The sequence below is a fragment of the Oncorhynchus masou genome, chromosome 12 (assembly GCF_036934945.1).
Source record: "Oncorhynchus masou masou isolate Uvic2021 chromosome 12, UVic_Omas_1.1, whole genome shotgun sequence".
Classification (NCBI taxonomy): Eukaryota; Metazoa; Chordata; class Actinopteri; order Salmoniformes; family Salmonidae; genus Oncorhynchus; species Oncorhynchus masou.
The window spans coordinates 27635944-27655086 of NC_088223.1; the positions used below are offsets into that span (position 1 = coordinate 27635944).

General features: G+C 42.8%; 1 protein-coding gene across 8 annotated transcripts in view; it reads left to right on the plus strand.

Annotated features, from left to right (window-relative positions):
- Positions 1-19143, plus strand: part of LOC135549790 (thyroid hormone receptor beta-like) — a 125099-nt gene that overhangs the window by 81531 nt on the left and 24425 nt on the right. For 7 of the 8 annotated variants that reach the window (XM_064980087.1, XM_064980086.1, XM_064980088.1 and 4 more), the window contains exons 2-6: positions 6730-6786; positions 6969-7041; positions 7372-7425; positions 16689-16789; positions 16901-17048. In XM_064980087.1, coding sequence (XP_064836159.1) covers positions 7035-7041; positions 7372-7425; positions 16689-16789; positions 16901-17048 — 310 coding nt within the window. In that variant the 5' untranslated portion in view covers positions 6730-6786; positions 6969-7034. Of the gene's footprint in view, positions 1-6729; positions 6787-6968; positions 7042-7371; positions 7426-14943; positions 15305-16688; positions 16790-16900; positions 17049-19143 lie in introns of those variants that run through there. The other variant, XM_064980094.1, reaches the window with a different exon arrangement.

Genomic DNA, 19143 nt, shown 5'->3' on the forward strand with positions numbered 1-19143 from the left:
AGATCGGGCAGGCTCATTCCTTGCGCATTCACAGCCATATAAGGAGACAATGAAAAACAGAGCCTCAAAAATCCTGCTCATTTCCTGTTTGAAGTTTCATCTTGGTTTCGCCTGTAGCATCAGTTCTGGGGCACTGACAGACAATATCTTTGCAGTTTTGGAAACGTCAGAGTGTTCTCTTTCCAAAGTCAATTATATGCATAGTTGAGCATCTTTTTGTGACAAAATATTGCACTTAAAACGGGCAAGTTTTTTTATCCAATAATGAAATAGCGCCCCCATAGATGTAAGAGGTTAAGACACTAACAGCTTACAGACGGTAGGCAATTAAGGTCACAGTTATGAAAACTTAGGACACAAAAGAGGCCTTTCTACTAACTCTGAAAAACACCAAAAGAAAGATGCCCATGGTCCCTGCTCATCTGCGTGAAGGTGCTGCACAGAGGCATGTGGCCAGGGCAATAAATTGCAATGTCCGTACTGTGAGACGCCTAAGACAGCGCTACAGGGAGACAGGATGGACGGACATCATCCTCACATTGGCAGACCACGTGTAACAACACCTGCACAGGATCGGTACATCCGAACATCACAGCTGCGGGACAGGTACAGGATGGCAACAGCAACTGCCCGAGTTACACCAGGAACGCACAATCCCTCCATCAGTGCTCAGACTGTCCACAATAGGCTGAGAGAGGCTGGACTGAGGGGTTGTAGGCCTGTTGTAAGGCAGGTCCTCACCAGACATCACCAGCAACAGCGTCGCCTATGGGCACAAACCCACTGTTGCTGTACCAGACAGGACTGGCAAAAAGTGCTCTTCACTGACGAGTTTTGTCTCACAAGGGGTGATGGTCGGATTCACGTTTATTTATCGAAGGAATGAGCGTTACACCGAGGCCTGTACTCTGGAGTGGGATCGATTTAGAGGTGGGGGGTCCGTCATGGTCTGGGGGGTGCATCACAGCATCATCAGACTGAGCTTGTTATTATTGCAGGCAATCTCAAAGCTGTGTGTTACAAGTAAGACATCCTCCTCCCTCATGTTGTACCCTTCCTGCAGGCTCATCCTGACATGATCCTCCAGCATGACAATGCCACCGCGCACAGATGTTGTCAGGGTTCTGCCATGCCCAGCGAAGAGCCCGGATCTCAATCCCAATGAGCACGTCTGGGACCTGTTGAATCGGAGGGTGAGAGCTAGGGCCATTCCCCCCCAGAAATGTCCGGGAACTTGGTGGAAGAGTGGGGAATCTGGTGCAGTCCATGAGGAGGAGATGCACTGCAGTACTTAATGCAGCTGGTGGCCACACCAGATACTGAGTGTTACTTTTGATTTTGACCCCCCTTTGTTCAGGGACACATTATTCCATTTATGTTAGTCACATGTCTGTGGAACTTGTTCAGTTTATGTCACAGTTGTTGAATCTGGTTATGTTCATACAAATATTTACACGTTAAGTTTGCTAAAAATAAACGCAGTTGACAGTGAGAAGACATTCCTTTTTTGCTGAGTTTACGATATACACAACTAATGCGCCCAAAATAAAATAACTTGTGTGTTGTTTTGGACACAGACACTGAAAATGTAAAATTGCTGGTTTATCTTGGAGATAGAGCATGAGCTGCGTCAGTTGTCTCAATCAGAGGAACCTTTTGTCTTTGAAGGAAAGGCCCATTGAAAAGGTCTATTCCTAAATAGATATCACCATGATGTGTTCTCTTGTACCTGTATGAAAGCATGAATTGACTGATACATGAAAGGCACTTATCAAGTCTTTTAACCATCACATCACAGATGATTAAAGTACTTGACTCCATTGTTTTAACAATCAGCTACTTTCAAACCTGACAAATAGGCAGTTAATTTGAGAGACATTGAAATAGAGTGAGCAAAAGAGGTACACAACCACATGGCTTTGACAGATAGGTGAAAGGGGAGGAGGACAGTGGGGGAATGGGGGGAGAGACCATGATCTCTTTCTCTCTCGCTCTATCACTCTCTCCAGCTGACTCAGGGGTGTGTTTGTGTGTTTGTGTGTGTGTGTGTGTTCAGAGCCATTAGTATCACTGTGATAATTCAGGACTCTATGTGCCCAAATTATGATTAGACATTCACCAAAGCGCTCAACCAAGTGATTTCCTTAAAAAAAGGCCATCTGTGGACCAAGTGGGTGTATTCAGACAACACTCTGTCTCTCTCACACACACACACACTTTGAGCTTTATCACACAAAACATTACACAAGGAGAGGAAGTCTTGTTGTTCTGATTGTTAATTTACCAAGCTTGAATCGAGGAGTATAATTGAAAATGGCCCCCTTCATCATCATCATCATGGCGGAACTATAATAAAGGCACACACACACATAGTCCACCCACTGCTCCCTATATCTATCTAACCCAGACTGATCTTTCATTTATCACTGCTGTGTCAGCCACTCTCACTCACTCACACACACACACACACACACACACACACACACACACACACACACACACACACACACACATCACAACAGACAACTTTCTGTGAAACCCCACTACAGCCAACAGGCACTCCCCAGCTACCTTTGATAAGGCTACAATTATTTTCCTTATGCCAAGTTGCATGTAGATAATTTATCATTTTATCCTTAAAATGGTGTAAATAACTAAGTATAAGTGAATGTATGCATGCCCTGTACCCATTATGCACTTCACCTCCAGCCAGCTGTTCATCAAAGGAGGGGGCTATGGGAGGAGGGTTTGAGTTGTGTACAGCAAACGTGCACACTAAGATGGCACCTCTACAATTTTCTCTTCACACTCTTCAATTACCAAATTTTCCTCCAATGTAGCACTAATGCAATTCCACAAAATACACAACATGTGCAGCAGCAGATTGGCAAAATTCTAATAGCACATTATCCAAACAGGTTGTCTCATGGAAACCTTTAGCCTAGATTCAAAGCACACACATACTGTAATTGACACTGCCGGACTGCACACGAGACCCGACTGCTGTTTAGAGTTGTCATTAGATCCCTGTCCGATGCAAGCCCGATGAGCTGAAGCCCGAGCACAGGCCTGGCACAACATCACAGAAATGAAATGAGGCCGAACCTGAAATAAAACTGATTTATAGAAAACAGCAGGCTATATTGATTTAAACTGGTGTTGAGAACAGAGCGGCGGAGTTGGGTGGCAGCGGACTGAGGAGACGAGGAAACATCTATTGGGCTTAGAAGAAGCGCAGAGAAAGGAAAATTCACCTTCGTTATGATCAACTGAATGATGAAAATATTGGAATATTGTAATTGAAGGCATGTTTCAAATTCTTGCTTATACTAAAACTCCCAAAGTCATATACAACTGTTTTAAAGCAATAGTTGTGTGTGGTCACCTACATGATCATTTCAGCACCGTTTTGATTGGGACAGAGCCATGGCACTGCTTTAAGACGTGGGGAACTCATACAGATAAATCAATCAATGTCAGATCTTTGTTTTCACTGAATCTCTGTTTAGATATTTGGTAACAATTAGGCTGTGGAAATGTTAGCTTAATTGAGGTAAGGGCTAATGATGAGTCCTGTGTGGCTCAGTTGGTAGAGCAGGGTGCTTGCAACGCCAGGGTTGTGGGTTTGATTCCCACGGGGGACCTGATAATCAATCAAAGTGATTTTGTTTCACTGAATCTTTGTCTGTATATTTGGTTAATGGATCTCTGGTTGGACAGGTGGAATTGGAAGCTCATTTATTTGTTTGCTCATCTATCACTAATCAGAAACATTTAGCATGCAATAATGTAGCCTAAATCAAGTGTATTATCTATCTATTGACTCACGTAGGAGTAGCCTTATATAGTGCCTAGGCTATTTTCCTATCATCCCAATTCCACTGAAACCCAAAATCCTGACTCCTGTCTCGCATGAAAATGTATAACTTAATTCTGTAATCCATAGGTTGCATTATCAAAGCACATCTCGCCTATTCATGTGAAAATACCAGGGGCACAACTTTCACTGGGGATGGGGGGACATTCTGAAATTGCATTTTTGTCCTCCCCAGTTTTATGATAGAAAACGAGGCAACGGTGTGCTTTAGGACCATGCGGACGCCTCCGAGTGGTCGGGTAGGCTGTTTGGAGTGTTTTTCCGACCGGATAAAATGAAAAATAATAATTATGTCCCCCACTTCTAAAACCAAAGTTGTGCCCCTGTAAAATACCCTTATAACATTTCCCCTGCTTCTCTGCGCTGTCTTGTATTACTGCCCATATGTGAACTTCGGTTGAGAATGTGTGATCAACAAAAGGTATGAGAGTAGATATGGATATTTTGTTTGACAGAGTTGGTCCCCTTTAAGATACCTTGATATCTCCCGAGTGGCGCAGCGCTCTAAGGCACTGCATTAGAGTGCTAGAGGCGTCACTACAGATCCGGGTTTGATTCCGGCCTGTGTCACACCCGGCTGCGACCGGGACACCCATTAGGTGGCGCACAATTGGCCCAGCGTCGTTAAGGTAGGGTTTGGCCGGCTGGGATGTCCTTGTCCCATCGCGACTCCTTGTGACGGCTGGGCACATGTACGCTGACTTCGGACGCAAGTTATACAGTGTTTCCTCTGACACAATGGTGCGGCTAGCTTCCGGTTTAAGTGAGCAGTGTGTCAAGAAAAATCTCCCTCTGCAACTGGATCCTGGGCTGTGGTAAGGGTAGGCAACAACACATCTGCCACACTGATCCTCAACACTGGGGCCCCTCAGGGGTGTGAACTTCTTCTCCTCCTGTACTCCCTGTTCACCCATGACTGCATGCTTAAGCACGACTCCAACACCAGGTTAAGTTAAGTTTTCTGACGACACAACAGTGGTAGGCCTGATCACCGACAACGATGAGACAGCCTATAGGGAGGAGATTAGAGAACTGGCAGTGTGGTGCCAGGACAACAACCTCTCCCTCAATGTGAGCAAGACTAAGGAGCTGATCCCATTAACATAGAATTGGCTGTAGCGGAGCGGGTCGAGATTTTTAAGTTCCTTGGTGTCCACATCACCAACGACCTATCATGGTCCAAACACACCAAGACAGTCGTGAAGAGGGCACGACAAAACCTTTTCCCCTCAGGAGACTGAAAAGATTTGGCATGGGTCCCCAGATCCTCAAAAAGTTCTACAGCTGCACCAACGAGAGCATCTTGACCGGTTGCATCACCGCCTGGTATGGAAACTGCTCGGCATCTGACCGTCAGGCGCTACAGAGGGTAGTGCGTACGGCCCAGTGCATCACCGGGGCCAAGCCTCCTGCCATCCGGGACCTATATAATAGGCGGTCAGCCCATAAAATTGTCAGAGACTCCAGTCACCCGAGTCATAGCGGTACCGGAGCGTCAAGTCTAGGACCAAAAGGCTCCTTAATAGCTTCTACCCCCAAGCCAAAAGACTGCTGAACAATTAATCAACTGGCCACCGGACTATTTACATTGATACCCCCCTCCATTTGATTTGTACACTGCTGCTACTTGTTGTTTATTATCTATGCATTGTCACTTCACCCTGACCGACATGTACGAATGATCTCAACTAACCTGTACTCCCGCACACTGACTCGGTACCCTCTGTATATAGCCTCGTTATGTTATTGTGTTACTTTTTATTATTTGTTATTTTTTACTGTATGGGCCCTTCTGATTTTGGTAGTATTTCCCTGGACTCTCGGCATAAATATAAATTATTCCCGGTATTGAAACTTTGTATATTTTCTGGAAAATATGAATCCCTAATACACACCCACACATACACTGACATGGACATGACGTGGACGGGGCTGTCGGAAGCCGTAAACTGTGAGCTCCAGCTCCGAGGGTCGCTTGTTCAATCCCAGTGCTAAGCACTCGTTTTTTATTTTGGGAGGTTTCAATCTATCCAAACATGAACCTTTTAACTTAACCATTCGGAAGGAATGCTTAAACGTAACCATGGAGATGTTTTTGTTAAAACATGTTATATAGTTGACCTGAACCACTTTCTGTGGTACGCAAGAATGTGCGTGTATCTGTGTGCTTGTGTTAATATGTTGTCATTGCTGCTCTCTGATTCCACTTACTGACTCTGTGCTGCTCTATCACTCCTCCAACACAGACACACACACACACACACACCCACACATACAGCACAGCGCATTTACATCTAGCCTACTTCCATACTATACGATACAACAGCCATGATCGTTATGTGCTGGAGACAAGTCTTCTATCATGCATCATAATGTACATAGTATGGGACCATAGGCTGCATCTTCATGTATGTCACAGTCTCTCTTTCTCTGTTGTGTGTTGTTCTCCCTGTTAAGGCTTTAGAGCTGTGCTTGTGCTTGTGTGTGTATATGAGTGTGTGTGTGGTTGAAGTTCCATCTATGTCCACTCTGTGTCGCTGTGGGAAGCATGTCTAGGGCACACTTGGCATAGGAGACCTGTTCCTCGGGGGGCCAAGACTGTGACCTATAACAACAACAGAGCTGAATCTGACCTGAAAGGCATTCTACTAACAAACTCTACTGCAAAGTTCTCTCTGTTTGAAAGAGCAACTGAGCAAACAGACTTTCCCTGTTTTTGTCAGCAGACAGTTTGCTTTGCATCACTTCAGTATTGGTTGAGATGTTGGTATCATCATTCATAGCCTATATACGATACATACAAATGAAGCCTTCTTAAGCAAATCGAACAAAACCCTTCGTATGTCTTTCAGGCTCCAATGGTGTAAGCCGACGCATCACCGTGGGGGATTCTGACAGTCCGCATACAGGTGAGGATAAGTGCCATCAGAGACACTCATCTATACACGGCTCTGGGTACCTTCTGTATAGTTAACAATGTCATACTGATCTCCTGGAAACTGACTGGGAATACAGAGAGCTAGAGAGTTACGTTTAAGTGCTATGTTCTCTGTGAGTTGTCCATGTAATCTCCAGCTCTATCTCCCTCCAGCCCAAGCCAGTATCAGAAGGCAGGGGAGGGTATGAGAATGGTGTCTAGGCCCTGAAGCCCAGCAGCATGTCAGGTAACACTTTTAAAATACATTGAAGTATTCATCTACTCTGTAGGAACAGTCTTTTTGGGGGGGCGCATGTCACAGCACAGAATGCCTCACTGGTCTGGGTCAAAATCTGTGTGTGTGTGTGTGTGGCGGGGGGTTGTTTACTGCATTAAATTCAAAAGAATGTCCTCATCAGCTTTTGACCCAGGCGAGTGTGGCGTGCTGTGCTGTGCTGTGCTGTGCTGTGCTGTCTTGTGCTGTGCTGTGCTGTGCTGTGCTGTGCTGTGCTGTGCTGTGACGCTCACAAAAAGAGACTGTTTCTGTTTCTAAATGCTTTCTGCTTCTCGTTTCTAGAGCAAGGAGACAAATGCACCACCCCCCGTTGGAAACATGAGGCCATGCAAAATGGTACAGTTCTATACCTCCCTCTCAACTATTCTAGCTGTCTATGTATCTACATCAGTGTTGGCTGCTGAGGGGAGGACAGGCTTGTGGTAATAGCTGGAACGGATCAATGGAATGGCATCAAACACATGGGTTTGATACCATTCCACTCCTTCTGCTCCAGCCATTACCGCAAGCCTGTCCTCCCCAATTAAGGTGCCACCAATCTCCTGTGATCTACATAGTACAGTTACAGTCCTCCCTGTCATTCTATCTCTCTACATAGTTCTGTTCCTCATCCTCATACTTCTCTATTCTATACTGTCTGTCTGGGTTGTGGGGTTATAGTAAAGTAGTCTTGTGGGGTTATAGTAAAGTCTTACATTGGGGGTAGTTGAACAACAGTGAAGAAACACTGCAGTAAAGGGTGCTCTCAGAATATATTTTGTCATTAGGAGAATGACATGTACTATTGAAAGGTTTCTGACCCTATTGAACTCGATTTGATCTAATATATGTGTATGTCATACGGTTGAGGTAGAAGGAACCATCAGAACAGTCAGTGACATTCTAAACCACTGTACAGCAGCTCACATATGAATTAGAGATCCAATCATTAAATCATTTCCACATTTCAGATGCACCTTGATCTTCCCTTTCATTCTCGGAAAGCTGTGTGTGTGTGTGTGTGTGTGTGTGTGTGTGTGTGTGTGTGTGTGTGTGTGTGTGTGTGTGTGTGTGTGTGTGTCCGCTGACCTTACTGACAGAGATCTGAACTAAATAGTAATGTCTGCGTGGGAGAGAGATAGCGTCATGCCAGCTGGGTACTCTCGGTGTCTGTGTTTTATTCATGTGGAAATGTCCAGGCTGAATATGGAAACAGACAGGGTTTGGTTGGTTCCTCTCTGTCACTGTTTAAAGAGGAGAAGCTCTTCTGCACACTGCGCTTGCAAAGTGTCAAATATATATTTTCTGTGCCAACGTTTCAGCCTCACAGCCTTAGGCAGAGCCATGAATGTTAGATGTTTGTTACTGTTACCTGGCAGAGGATCCGTGTGCAGTGATGAGGTCAAAGGCATTCACGCGTCACTCCTTTTGCCATGGGTAACATAGAGGGCTGCTTCTGTATTGTTGCCGGGTAAAGTAGTATAATTGTGTGGTTTTCTCTTCTACAAAAATAATTTGACCCTAAGGCTGATAGTGTGCTATTTGATGAACCCATTCATTCTATTTCATGAACCCATTCAACCCACCCCTACCCCCCTCCACACAGAGAGAGAGAGAGAGAGAGAGAGAGAGAGAGAGAGAGAGAGAGAGAGAGAGAGAGAGAGAGAGAGAGAGAGAGAGAGAGAGAGAGAGAGAGAGAGAGAGAGAGAGAGAGAGAGAGAGAGAGAGAGAGAGAGAGAGAGAGAGAGAGAGAGAGAGAGAGAGAGAGAGAGAGAGAGAGAGAGAGAGAGATAATGTATCTCAAATGGCATTGAAGGACCAGAGCCCAATGGAGGGTGATGAAGAGACTGGATTCACATTTATTTATCCCCAAAATTAAAGTGTTTCTGGTCATCATGACTCATTCTGCCGTTGTTTTGTTGTCCATTTGGTGTACAGATGTCAGATTAGCACATTAGCACATACTAACACAAATTAACAGAGCCTAAGGGACAGTTCACCCATATTAGAAAATAACATATTTGTTTCCTTGCCCCTTATCTATGGATGAGAAAAGACATCATTCCATGGTTTGGTTTTGGTTACCTGGCCACTGTCACCAAACGCTAACCTTAGCGCTTTTGTCCAAATATCTATTCAAGACAATGTACCAGATAATAGCATATTTTACATTTCTTAGTGACATTATTGAGCTACACAATCAGTTTCCGACATGTTAGGTGATTTGGACCTGAATAGCAGTATTGACTACTAGCATCTGCTTGTCATTAACTATGACACCATTGCCTGAGATTCACCAAACACCATAATTCCTTTTCTGAGTAGGCTTCCCCTGTGAGCAGGTCGATAATGTGTCGACATTTCCCTCTGAAAAGGTATCTAGTAGTAGTAGATCTAGTAGTAGGTATAACTCTGAACATGATCCGGCAGCACTGTTGTGGCACAAATGACTTTATGGATGATCAACAATGGAACTTCTAATTATCACACCAGCTACCAATATTAACGGAAGTCTAAAGAATATATGGTTCATTTAGTACCAGAAAATATAGGTGTCATTAGCAGAAAGCCCCAGGAAAAGACCATTTTCTTGTTATTGTTAACACACTTGACATCTTGGGAGCTAATATAGTGATAAACCTAATAGACTTTAGTCACACTCACTTTGGGGTGAACATTGGAGTGTTCACTGAGAATCATTGAGGCTCTCCCAACGGTTTGCCTCGGCTCACCCCGGCCTTGTGAGGGGAAGGTTGCCCGGGGCCTGGTGTTAGCCTAATGTCCTCCTCAGGTAACACAGTGTTGGACGGGGACATCTGGCTCAGGATAACACGTCACACCAGGCCCTATCCTTGCAAGACTGAAGCCTGCCATCTGAAAATTGTTGTTGACCAGCTGTGAACCCTCTGAGACCTCAAGTGATCGATCAGGGAGGGAATATATTAGCGAAAAGCCTGCTTCGCTATCCAGTATCGACAGGTGCTGAGGAACAAGGTAGAGCCGCTGACCTTTCTGTGAGACCTCAGAAATACAACAGAAATGGCATAATTTATGGTTATCCTTGAATGTATCAACGCATGGGAACAACGGTCACCTCACCTCTGTGGATCAGTTAACTGTTCAACCCTAGCATTATCCCTGGCAATGCCTGGGTCTGGAGGAACAATCACACTTGCTCCAAAAAAGATCCCAATCTTTGGGTGAGTTTTGAGTAGATATTAGTGTTTATGTTTAAAGGGAGATATTATTTTTTCTAAAAAAAAATATATATATATTTTTTTTATTCAGGAGAGATTTTAATTTAGTGAAAGAGTGATTTTATGCTGTTTATATCTACGGTGTGTGCATGGCATCTAAGATTGAAATTATGCCTTTGCAATACTATATTTGATTGTTGAATGACTGTTGCTGTCTTGGTGTTTGGGGTTTTAGGGGTTTTAGGGGTAAGCAGCTCGAGCTCTTTGAAGGGTCTGTGGAGTCGATGGAGTCGTCAGAAGAGTGGATGCAAAAAACTCTGCTCTCTGAAACTTTTACTACTCAGTAACAGTTACTTAGTACCATTGAGATGTTCATTTCACGGTGGTGCAACCCAGTAGACAAAATGAATTAACCTATTATTTGATCAGTCAATTAAGTAATTGAATCTTGAAGGATCTGTTTGAATTCATCACTATTGAAACATTGTGTTGAACAAATTCATTGAGTCAACATAGCTGAGCAATTTTTTTTAAGCGTTCTTTATCAACATAATAATGTTGCATTAACGTTGTTAGTTGGTTGAATTTGTAAAAGTAATTAATGTACACAGCTTTGGTCTAATTTCAACCACAATTCAGTAATAGGGTTTCAAGGTTTTGATTGAATTCATGTTTGATGGCAACTCAGGAAAACAAAACAGAATATAGATCAGACATCTTTTGTGTTTCTGTAAGAGTTATATAATTAATGATTATGTTGTATACTTGGTAATATTGGTCCAGAAAGTATGCAATCCCAAAGGAAAGTTGATCAATGTGAAGTGTGTTTATGGTCTGTTTCAATTCAGTGTAAAACTCGAATTCACTGTATGTTTTATGGTCACTTATCTTTTTTGTGTATAATGTATTTAAACTGTGTCTAAATTCCTCTTTCTGTTTCTGTCTCTATATGTTGTCTACTGCTAGCAGCACCATATTACCAAGTCAAATAAATGATGGTTATGTGTAAATGTACTTAGCGAATAAAGGTGATTCTGATAATAGTAGGGTTGTGTAACGCCCTCAAACGTCAGCTTAAAAACAAGTTCTAGCTCTAAAGCGATCGATTCCTCAGATGAAGAAATAGTTACACTAAATACAAATAACATGAACAAAAAAAACAGATGGGCAACAACACCCCAAACTGAGAAAAAAGACCCTTATCTAGAACAGATTGCAGAGTATTGACTGGAGTTATATTGTCTGATAGAGGACTCGGGACAGCAACTGTCAAGCGTCTAAGAAACACGAATGAGATTAAGGGCCACGGAGGACTTCACCTCATGAAAAAGTTAAACTGGTATCAAGGGCCACTTTAGGAGCAGATTTGCCTCAAAGCGCCTTACTTTTAGCAGCTGTTATGTGTTGATTGTGTTGCAGTCTTAGCCACAGTCGTCTGAGCCCACTCCGGTGTTGTGTCACTGGTTACGATAGGATGGCTGGTCACGTGGATACATCTTTTTAGAATGGTATTTTTATGGATCCATTGGCTGCATTGGAAATGGCACCCTATTCCCCTAATGTCTCTGGTCAAATGTAGTGCACTAAAAAGGGAATAGGGTGCCATTTGGGACACCTCCACTGTGGTTAAGTGACTATAGTGTGCCTCTGTCTTTGTCTCGCAAACACACGTCTATTCAGCATCTTCTTTGATTCATTATTTGATTGTTCAGAATTGCCTTATATGCACTTTTATCTTTTGATTCATTCGTCTAGTAATGAAAATAAACAAATTGTTATTTTGTTTGTAAATATGTGTGCATTTATGTAATAATTAATCTAAACACATTTAAGGTTCAACACAAGGGATAATCAACCAGGGGCTATGCGTTCTCTGGAAAATTGTGAACAATGTAGAAGATGTGTTCCATGATCCGCTAGCAGAGTGGAACGCATAGAGCCCCAAGTTGATTATCCCTTTTATACAATGTCTATAATTGAACACATTTAGAAATTTAGAAACGGTAGAAATTTGTTCAACATCCACTGAAGTAGCTAGCAAGGTTACTAAATAGGTACAATAGTTGCCTGGCTAACCTGGCTAATTGAGAATTATGCAACGGGTGGATCTAATCTTGGATGCTGATTAGTTAAAATCGCATACTTGGCTGGGCTGTGTCTTCCATATATTACCACCGGCTAAATCTATGACGTTGAAACGCCTATTTACTCTGTTCCATCTCACTGCGCAATCCACTGTCTCATCAGCCCAGCCAAGCGATTTCTTTTAGACTAGCATTTGGTTTTCAACAGTGGAGATTTGTATATAACTTGCTGTCTGTCTTTCAATATTGAAATTCGATCTCCAGCTGTCCCATAGTAATGAACAGGTTGGGACGAGACAGACAGGCAGACAGCTTTTCTCAGCCAGTCGAACTCATGAATCAGCTGGCATAATTTTTATGGATATATATATAAAGAAATGTCAATAGAAAACAGGTAAAACTAAAACTAAATGCTGCTAGTTTGCAGTCTTGCAGCTTCAGTTTGAAGTGATTGTGTTAACTGTGTCGTTGGCTAGTTACTCTGAACAACAGTGATCTGAAGAGTGAGCACATTTTCTATGCCAGGTGAAATCGTGCCTCATTAGCTCATTGTTATGGATGTATCCAAATAAATGTCACTAGAAAGCAGCTTAAACAAACGCAAATGCAGCTACTTTGCTTTTATTCTGGCTGCACTGTTTGATGTGACTGTAAGTTAACCGTGGTTGGCTATCAAGCAAGGGATAAGAACGTTGCCAGCCAGTATGGCAATGGAACATTTAGAACGAACCACTGGGTCGCGTCCATAGATACAGGGAAAAAAAGATTTAACGACCGAACTGATAGAACAAACAACTAGCCGGCTTAGGTAGCAACCTTAGATTTGTGTTGGATCTATATCTTGTGGAAGGATGAAATAGTATGAATAAATTAATCAAAATAAAGTTTTTATGAAAATGTCAATAAATCATTTATTAAATCTTAATAAGTACACTGAACAAAAATATAAATGCAACGTGCAACAATTTCACAGATTTTATTGTGACAGTTAATTTAAAGAAAATCAGTCAATTGAAATAAACTCATTAGTCCCTATTCTATGGAATTCACATGACTGGGAATACAGATATGCATCTGTTGGTCAAAGATACCTTTAAAAAAAGGTAGGGGCGCGGATCAGAAAACCAGTCAGTATCTGGTGTGACCATTTGCTTCATGCAGCACTACACATCTCCTTCGCATAGAGTTGATCAGGCTCTTGATTGTGGACTGTGGAATGTTGTCCCACTCCTCTTCAATGGCTGTGCGAAATTGCTGGATATTGGTGGGAACTGGAACATGCTGTCATGCATGTCGGTCCAGAGCATGCCAAACATGCTCAATGGCTGACATGTCTGGTGAGTATGCATTCTATGGAAGAACTGGGACATTTTCAGCTTCCAGGAATTGTGTACAGATCCTTGCGACAAGGGGCCATGCATTTTCACTCTGAAACATGAGCTGATGGAGGTGGATGAATGGCAATGCCATCAATAAAATGCAATTGTGTTCGTTGTCCGTAGCTTATGCCTGCCAATACCATAACCCTACCGCCACCATGGGGCACTCTGTTCACAACGTTGACATCAGCAAACTGCTCGCCCACACAACGCCATACACACTCTGCCAGCAGTTTAAACTGGGATTAATCCGTGAAGAGCACACTCTTCCAGCTTGCCAGTGGCCATCAAAGGAAATCAAAGGAAAATTCTGGCATAAATTAACCCTTTTGAATGAACTATTCTATTCTAGTCTGAAGTGAAGTCTAATTTTGACTTTACTACCAGTGAAAAGTTTGTTGATGTGGGGTTAATGTTGATTGATGTTAATTGATGTTTGTTCAACAAAGACAAAAGTTTATGCGTTACATAAATCACTTAAATTGGCCTAAGAAGGCTAAACCTGATTATTCCAAGATTTGAACTGTAATGTGAATGATATTGTTGATCATCCGGATCTAATTGTCAAATTGAATTGACTCATCAGGTGTTGACGAACAAACCAAACTTCGACTGAGACTGTCAGCAACTACTTATTCATACAGAAAAGTATTTCAGATGACTTTTCTTTTGTTATTTTGTTCTGTCTTAGTTTGTTGTTAACTTCCGCCAGCGGCACGGCACCACCATATGTGTATGACTAGGTGGTGGTGGTTGGTGAGACACATCACAGCCTTGAGTGCAAGGCTTTAATCTGCGAGAACATCACCATCCTGTTGCTGTCTGTTTGTTCCACTTCTAGGATTGACAGAGTCAGATTAGAAACCCCATGTCGTCATAAAGCTCCTGCCCCGTTCGGCTGAGAGGGCACTGTGTTTTGGGGTGGGGCCGGGCGAGGACGGGCGGGGCAGGTGCTAGATGTTGTACTGTAGGGGTGGGCCAAGGACTCAGTATATAAGACACATTCTACCAACATAGCCCCTACTTGCTCCGTACACATCTTTCTTATCATATCCATATCAATCATTTAATTATTAATTTACCCTACTTGAACTTAACGCTGAATGAATCACGCTTAGCGCTGAATTGATACGTAACATTGTCTCCAGTCTGCTTTTTTTCTTTTTTTTTTGTTGCCTTCGTCAGCCTTTTGTATGTGCCTACCTGCCTTCGGTGCAGCTGCTGGCCATCATGAACTACTGCATGCCTGACATGTATGAGATGCCTCATGGCGTGGGCGGTGGCTACCCAATGCAGGGCGGTGGGGAGTACTGCATGTATGGAGGTGATGGTCGCGGGGGGTACGGGCACTGTGAGCCCCAGCCCATGCACCAGATCCACCCTCCCTGCATGGAGCAGGCTTGGCCCCCCAGCCAGCCCTACGCCTGCTCCTACTCAGGACCCAACCCCGTGTTCAAAAGTGAATACTGCACCATGGAAGTGCCTCTCAGCCACTACATCCACCAGCCCGACTACTATTCTGAGGGGAAGCCTGACTTCTCCCACATGCAGTGGATGCAAGAGGTTAACAAGAAAGGTAGGGAATTGGGACGAGCGCTTATGGTAATACAAGCTGGAAGGAACTAGGGATAGTGTGATGGCATGACAAGCTGAAAGGTAGGGACTAACCCGGTGGTGTGATGGGGTGGCGGCCTGACAGCTTGTGTTGAGTGCAGTTATAGAGACGTGTGACAGGTGCACAAATATCTCCTTTTGATTGACTACATCTGACCTGATATTGTTGTATTGTATGGAGTGTGTAACAGTATTTGATGTATACTAGTCTAGTTTGGCTTGAACAGTGCTTTACCTCATTTCAAACCGTTGCGGTGTTGAACCTTGCTCGTATGTGTATATATAATATGGTAATGACTCTTGATACACTATAATCGTAGTGATTCTGATACTATATGATTATTACCACCGAAACACTGAGGTCTGTGAGTTTATCAGTTGGTAAGTAGAACCATTAGCACAGTTTGTAGTTATGTACGTTGAACTATATTTTCACTCTCAATCTCTTGAAGTTTAAAGGCAAATTCAGGCCACCAACATATTATGAGTCCATGGACTTTGAAAAACTTGTTGACAAACGTATGAATTGACTGTCAGCATGTCTCTGCGTTTGATTGTCCTGAACAGTGTTCTTCGCGTCTGTCATAATGATTTGCTACAGGTGGATAATTAATTGTCTTGACGACCTGAACTCCTTCGATCAGGCTTTAGTTTGGACTAATTGCAGTAAATCCAAGTCGACCTAAGGTGTCATACCGTGCCAGAACTGACCCGGCACCAGAGGACTTGTTGCATTTTGTGCTTTGTGTGTGTGTGTGTGTGTGTGTGTGTGTGTGTGTGTGTGTATTGATTGCTGGTGCAGGGAGAAGGCCTACAGAAAGGGTAACAGAAGGCTGGAGCGTGCCGGTTGATGGATTGGCCCGGACTTCCCTTGACTAGTATTGATCATAATTTGACCTCTGCCCCCACCCTTCCCTTCCCTTCCTACCCCCCACCTGCATTCACCCTGCTTGTGTGTCCGGGCTGGATCACCTCCCTCACTGATCCTACCTTGTTAACTCGGCTTCTTAACTTGTTAATGCTACACACTTTAGGTCTTTTTGGAGAACTTTGTGTTGAAATGAATGATGCCAATCTTAAATACATCTGTTGGAATTCACCTCTTTGTTTCTAAGTTGCTTTGTCTAAAAAATATCATGTTCAGTGGTCTGCTTGTGGTCAGACAGTAGTAAATTAATACTTTATTATCTCATAGGGACATTTTTCTGCCAACAATAGAGGCATTCCTGGTATACATAATTTGTTGTTTCTTAATGCTGTTTGTCGCCAGGAAATTGTGTCCCTGTTAACGGATCATCACAGGCCTATATGGTGTGTTCACATTTGATATATTTCTCTTCTGTTAGGGTACATCCCTAGTTACCTGGACAAGGACGAGTTATGTGTGGTATGTGGGGACAAAGCTACAGGATATCACTATCGCTGTATCACCTGTGAAGGATGCAAGGTATTGAATTCAAATAAATATTCCATTATCACTGCCACCAACCTGAACTTAGACTGATAGAATGTTGCAGATCATTGTGTTTCAAACTTTCCTTTTATCTTTTTTCCAAAGGGTTTCTTCCGGCGGACGATCCAGAAGAACCTGAACCCAACGTACGCGTGTAAGTATGAGGCAAAGTGCATCATCGATAAGGTGACCAGGAACCAGTGCCAGGAGTGTCGCTTCAAGAAGTGCATCACTGTCGGCATGGCAACAGACTGTAAGTACTATTCTGCTTAGTTGAGAACCCCAGAATAACTTTTATAGAGGATGTTCCCTCTTCTAGAGTGAGAGAAAACTATATTAATGTAGCCTAATATTAAAGTTTTCCTATTTAATTGAGAGGACATTCACTACCACTCCAATAGCAGCAAAAAAATAAATAACAAATTAACTAACTAGCACTACTTCTGATTGCTCAAAAAATGTGTCTATATATACTCTCCAATCTACCTGAGAGATCTGCTTACTGAACTTGATGACTGTGCCTGGCCTGCCAGGTGGCTCATCACGGAGAGCTGCTTAACCTGTCTATTTCAGAGTACAGAGATAGGAATAACTAATGTCATGACTCATCATAACAGTCATAGACTGCCAACCAACCTCGTTGGGAAATGTTACTCTTTACAAATACTCTGAAAAGCTAATACATTCTTAGATCCAAAAAAGTCCTATTTTATCGTGTAATGTCTATCATTTCTATAATGTTTTCTGTTTTTACTTGAATTTGTATTATTTTATTTATTTATTTATTTATTGACAATCTTTTTTTAAGGACGGCTATGATGAGAATATCAGTGTAAATATCAGAGGCAGAGTGCATATGTTTTAAATTGTATCTTGTATGTATTGTAAATTGTATGGGGCCATACTTGCTTACTTACATTAGAAAATGTAATTTCTTAAAATAGGTCAAGTCGGCCACCAGAGGGATACATGTAAATGTCCAACTTCAAGGTTTACATCTGGTGGCTGACTTGACCTAACTGCCAGTGGTTTGTGGAGAATGAGTTTAAGATCTTTGATAATCTGATGAAGAATTTGTGATGGGAAATAATCACAGCCACCTGGTGAGGTTAGCATAGGGCTAACGTGTGCCAGATTATCTGATGGGACCAGCTACAACACTATGTCAACAATTTTAAACTCAACCCTCTATGGCATGGTGTTGCCCTCAGGCAACAAACTACCTTTTTGGACCTCACACTATATATAAATATGACTGTCTGTGTCCAATGAAATGAGGGGCTGAAATGGGTGTGGCCTTTTGTCTGGGGGTGGAGCAGTCCTTTCAGGAAGCAATGCTGCTTGGGACACAGTGCCACCAATTGGTAAGATAAAATCACTTTTTAACATGTTTAAATTGAAATAACTTTATATAAAAAATATGTGCATGAGTATGTTTGATTGTTTAAAGACTTATTTTATTTTTATTTATATACTAAAACTGTGTTTTTTGGTTTGTTGCCTCAGTGTAACATTGTGCAGTTAGACCACTTTTGTGTGTGGAGATGTGGTCGGATGCATAATTATGACCATAGTCAATGTTTTTACTTTACTATCTACTGATACTTACAGGAAATGGACACAAGAACATTTTATGGGTGGAAGGAACATGATCGAGCAGTTAGGGTCATTCCCTGTGACAGTGAAGACAATGAGCTTGAGGAGAGTGACAATGAGGACAGTGAGCTTGAAGAGAGTCAGGAGAGTGGATCCCTGAATCAGGTTTGAGAGACAGTTAGGAGGTCAGGGGTCAGTCAGAAAAGTAATGTGTGTGTGTGTTTGTTTGTATGCGTGTCAGTGAATGAAGAAGGGTATATGACACATTCAAATTTGTGCTTCCTGCTTTCTTTTTTAAAGGAGAATGCCTGTCTGTTGACAATGAGACTGGGTCTGAAGATGAAGATGTAGAAACTGGTTTACGAGGGTCCCTCTTGTGCTCACAGTGGCTCAGCAGGGAATTCACTGCACTGGTACCGTTAGTGGCATCAGAATACCAGGCGTCAACTTGATGTGTGACGATGAGCTGAAGAGAGCAGGACGTGGATCTTTTGAACAGCAGATGGCCGTGGTTGGAGAAACCACCTTGCACGTTGTGAAGTGGTACGATAACCGTTCAGTAACCCTTCTGAGTGATTACACTGGAGCCCACCCAGTCACCAAGTTTGACATGTGGGATCGCAAGCAAAAGATGATCACCAAAGTCCCCTGCCCTGCTGTGGTGAAAGAATACAACAAGAATATGGGTGGCGTGGATCTGCTTGACTCACTGATTGCACTGTACCGGAACAAAATCAGATCAAAGTAGTGTT